Source organism: Grammomys surdaster, unplaced genomic scaffold, assembly GCF_004785775.1.
Source record: "Grammomys surdaster isolate TR1022 unplaced genomic scaffold, NIH_TR_1.0 92504, whole genome shotgun sequence".
NCBI classification, from domain to species: Eukaryota; Metazoa; Chordata; class Mammalia; order Rodentia; family Muridae; genus Grammomys; species Grammomys surdaster.
The window spans coordinates 475-5,189 of record NW_021607811.1 but is presented as its reverse complement, the minus strand read 5'-3'; the positions used below and the strand labels follow the sequence as shown (position 1 = coordinate 5,189).

Here is a 4,715-nt window from a genome sequence, read left to right as displayed (position 1 = left end):
TCCCTGATGATTACCCACCCCTCCTTCTTCTGAGAAATGGTCTCATTAAGTAGTCCAGGCTATATAGCACAAGTGGGCCTTGAACTTGCCATCTTCTTGCCTCGTCCTTCCTGTTTTGCTGAAGACCACTGCTCCTGGAGTAATAAATTCTATTCTCAACACATTAAAGTTGTTCATAGGTTGGCCTGAGGCAGACAGAGGGGCAAGAATGATTTTAGACTGTTTTCTTGGGACACAATTGAGAAAAGGGAGGGTGTTGGACCCAGAATCTGAGTTGCAGACACAGAACTTGTTTATTAGACATCAGTCAGTCCACACTGGTGAGAAGGATGGAGCCACTACCCATGCTAGCGAGCCACTGCACAGAGCTGGTAGGGCTCTGGAGTAACTGGCAATGTGTAGATGCCACGGTCACTTGGCTGGGGCTGTCCTGTAGGCACCGAGAAACTAAAGCGCTGCAGGAGGCAGGTGAAGAAGAGGAAGAGCTCCATGCGGGCCAGGGGCTCCCCCAGGCATGCTCGGCGGCCTGTGGGTGAGAGAGGGGCTCAGTCAGTCTGGGACCTGATAAGGGCTCCACCCTCCAAGGCACCCTGGGGACAGACAGACAGGCCCCCCAGAGGCACCTGCTGAGAATGGCATGAAGGCCTCATGCTTCACAAAGTTGCCCTGGGCATCCAGGAAGTGTTCGGGATGGAAGCGGAGGGGCTTCTCCCAGACAGTCTCATCCTTCAGCACGGAGGACAGGTTGGGGATGAGGGTCGTCCCCTGGCAACAGGCATGTGGTGTGAATATGGAGTAGGGTAAGGCTTCCTAAGCCCTGGTCACCAAGTTCACACACAGTCTCTACCTCACACATGGGATCCTTTCATTCAACCTCAACTCCAGAACCTCCCAGCAGCTTCTCTGCTACCATGCACGGCCCTGTGACAAAGTTCCTGTCTGCAGTGCTTCCTAAAACCCTGAAGCTAATTTCACTAGACGTCCTCTTCTCCAGGGAATCTTGGGCAATAGCTGCAGTGTACTCACACCCAGCTCGATCCTGTTCCTATGTGGAATTCCAGGGTGTGTTGGTCTTGGTCTTTATCACCCTTGTTTGCCTAGTGGCAATTCTGGGACCAGGGTGCATATACCTACCTTGGGGATGAGGAAACCTTGGAATTTAATATCACGGGATGTCATATGTACTACATTCGTTGGGACGATGTCTGCAAAGCGCTGCACCTCATGGATGACTGCATTGGTGTAAGGCATGCGGGCCTGGTCTGCCATCTCTGGATGACGCACTTGTCCTATGACCTCATCGATCTCCTGGTGGACACGGCCTGGATAGATAGGATTTCTTCCGTGAAAAAGCAGTCCATCCTTGAACTTGTACCACTGGCTTAATAAGACAGATAAGGCTGCCATCAGACTTGTGGGAGCCTAGGTCTAGCTAATGCTGGAGCCACTAGCTTCTCAAATGGCTCTTGTCCTCCCTCCCAGCTCCAACCAGGCTCACGCTGCACATCCGGATGCAGGATCATGAGCAGCAGGGCCCAGGACAGTGTGGTTGAGGTGGTCACCATCCCCGCCATGAACAGGTCAAACACCACTATGCGCAGGTTCCTATCATTAAAGCTGCTCTCAGGATTCTCCTTGGCCTGGTCCAGGCAGAAAGAGTGGGCTCAGTAGGGAGGGAAAGTCCCACGTGGCCTCCCTTTGTCCCCTGGGCAGCCAAGGTACTGAGTTACGTGGTGATGCACAAGACCACATCCTCCTGGCCCCACAGCTCCCAGGTCCTCAGCCCACAGCCCCTGGCCACATCTCTTGGGGCTTCCAATCACCTTCTCCATCTCTGCTAGAAAGGCATCAGTCAGGTCTCGGGGTGGCTGGGCAGGATCCCAGGTTTTCCTGTGGTCAATTAACATCTTATCCACTAAGGCTATGAATGAATTCAGCTTGGGGAAGGCTTTGCCAGGAAGCCCAGGGATTTGAAGGAACATTGGAATTGCGTTCAATACCTGGGAAAGAAACAAAACAGGTACCGTTGCTTTTATTTCTTATTAAGAATTCATTCTTTTATTTGCGTGTCGGTATGTGTGCACAGGCATGTGCAAACATGTGCATGCACTTGCATTACACTATCACATGTGTATAGTGCTCATGTTTGGCAGTCAGAGAACAACTTATTCAGTAAGTTCTATCCTTTATTGGGACTCAGGGTTCCAGCTCAGGTCTCCAGGCTTGCTTGGTAAGCTTCTTTACCCTCTGACCATCTATCTCTTTTGCCCCTGGGTGCTGTTTCTGCTCAGTGTTCACCTGGACCGGTCCCAGTTCTCAACCTCTTCCACAATGGACTCAGGATCTGTTTGTCCCCCATCCATCCCCAGCTTCTTCCTCAGTTCTAGCCTGCCTGCTCTCTTGTAGCTAAGGGTGAAGAAAACAAATATTCTACCCTTTAAATATAACAGGCTTGTGTGGTTTCCCCGGAGACAGAGGGCAGAGGCTCATCCCCTTTCTAGAGCCTTGGTCCGTTCCTCCCCTCCACTTATCTGAGGTTTGTCAATGTCCAAGCCTTTCTCCCTTCACTCGACTATCACACCACGCCCTGACCCAACCACCCTGAATTCATACTTCCTCTCATAGGATTTATAGCATAGAAGCGGCATGCCCACTGCTCTGAGCCACATACCTCTCCAAGGAAGCCAGTGTCCTCTCCAAAGCTTTCTTTCAAAGTTTTGAGCATCCTGTTGAAGAATGGGTCTGCATACTCAAATCGACGAGCATAAATAAGGGAGGCAATGACGTTGCTCACAGCTTTATTCAGGTGGGGGCTGGGATCCAAGGGATGTTCTAGGAACAGAGATACAAGCAAGTCGTGATATTGCTCATCGGTCCCTGGCCACTCCCTCCATCTCAAACATCACCCACCGGCCTCCTTGCTGAAGACGTCACAGAGGTGACCAGCCTCCTCCGTCACCCACTGCTCCAGCGATTTTTTGCCCAGGCCGAAGTCACGCAGGGTGGACACAGAGAATCGCCGCTGCTCTCGCCACTCGGGTCCATAAGGTGCAAGGATCACACCTGCAGGTACATCTGTGTGTAACCTAGGGCTGCTAGCTATGTTGTCTCCTCTGTTCCCAACATTCTCCTGTGGTCAGCATTAGCAGTCATTGACCAACACTTTTCTAACACGCATTGGCACCTTCCATTCTACAGACTCCACCCTCCTTCCCAGTGTCTTCCCCTTGTATTGTCTGACCACATCATCTCCATTAGGCCTGTCCATCTTCTGCTCACCCCTCTCAAGCCCCACTCTCCCTGCCTTGTCCACACTATAGAGCTTTGCCTTTTGATTTGTGCCCATAGCCCAGGTGATTATAGATGGGCAGTACGGGGCGGTCAGAAGTGTCCTCTCCATAGGTCACCAGCAGTTCCCGCACCGCCTTCAGTCCGTTGATCACAACCACGGGCTTCCAGGCCATCTGCAGGCTGAACACGTCACCATAGCGGTTTTGAAGCTGAAACAGCGGGACAGAGCACTTAGGAAGTAAAGGTCCCCAGCAGAGTGGAAGATCAATGCTCCTCACACAAGTCTCTGTCTCTGTAATCCTCTCTCTCTCTCTCTCTCTCTCTCTCTCTCTCTCTCTCTCTCTCTCTGTGTGTGTGTGTGTGTGTGTGTGTGTGTGGGTGTATACTTCGACCTGACAAATGCTGGGGAAATGCTCTATCACAGACCTACATCCCGAGCCTGTGGTTGGGGTACCTTGTCGCTTGGTGACCATATCTTCTCAATTCAGCAAAGAACTCATAGTAAATATTATCATTCAGCTGTGACTCAGCCTGACCAAGGTCCTTGGGCCTCTTCATATTTGACCATACAACAGGAAATTCAGGTTTCTGAGATGGGCAGCCAGGCTTGAGACCACACAGCAGGAAGAGACTATTGCACACACAGCCCTTTCCTGAAACCACAGGAAAGATAGGAAGATGGTCCCTCTTTCCCCAACAACCCTTTTTTCTCTTGGGGGCCATCTTCCTATCTTTCCTGTGACTTCAGCACCACCATGTGCTGCCTGGGACACTCTGACCTCTCCTGTACTCCACCACCACCTCTCTCACCTTGTATAAGCTATATGGCATGTTCTCAAAGTCCACCTGTAGCAGGTTTCCTAGACCAGGGAGTGGCACAGGGCCTGGAGGGTAGTGGGCAGTCCAGAACTTGCGCCGGTGAACCAGATCCACCAGAAGCAAGAAGATGGCTATGAATATGGCCACAGCCCATGGGTCATCTCCAATCAGCAGCCCCATGGCTGCTCCACTGCTTCAGGACTTTTGAAGGGATACTTGTTCCAGACACTTAGAATCAGGAAAGATCCTCTTATGACAGACACACTGGGAATCTGGTCCCTTATAAAGGGGGTAAGGCTGAACTTTGTTCTCTGGCTTGAGCCAAGTAGCTGTGTTAATGTTCAAACAGAGCCAGTATGGGGGAAACAGGTGTCAGAAAAGTCCAGGGAAAGTCAACATCAGAGGTTCCTGCCCTTTCTTCTCTCCTGTGTTGTTTATGCCAGGGGAGTGGCATTGATATCTCCACAGAGAGCTGCACAGTGGTTATCTTGGGCTGGACCACTGTGAGCACAGAGGGAACATAAGCGTGGACCATGCCTCAAGGTACAATGGTCATGTACTGATTTGTCACATGGGCAGAGATCCAAGGGGCCTGAGGGCATTGT

General features: G+C 51.4%; 1 protein-coding gene across 1 annotated transcript; it reads right to left on the bottom strand.

Annotated features, from left to right (window-relative positions):
• Positions 1-268: 268 nt before the first annotated feature.
• LOC114635322 (cytochrome P450 2D26) lies at positions 269-4,393 on the bottom strand. The gene is made up of 9 exons (XM_028783965.1): positions 4,102-4,393; positions 3,329-3,500; positions 2,911-3,063; positions 2,672-2,832; positions 1,824-2,000; positions 1,499-1,640; positions 1,135-1,322; positions 624-765; positions 269-526 (listed from the first exon to the last, which is right to left on the bottom strand). Exons 1-9 carry the CDS (start codon positions 4,288-4,290, stop codon positions 348-350), a joined length of 1,503 nt encoding a protein of 500 aa, XP_028639798.1. The 5' UTR covers positions 4,291-4,393; the 3' UTR covers positions 269-347.
• Positions 4,394-4,715: the final 322 nt, after the last annotated feature.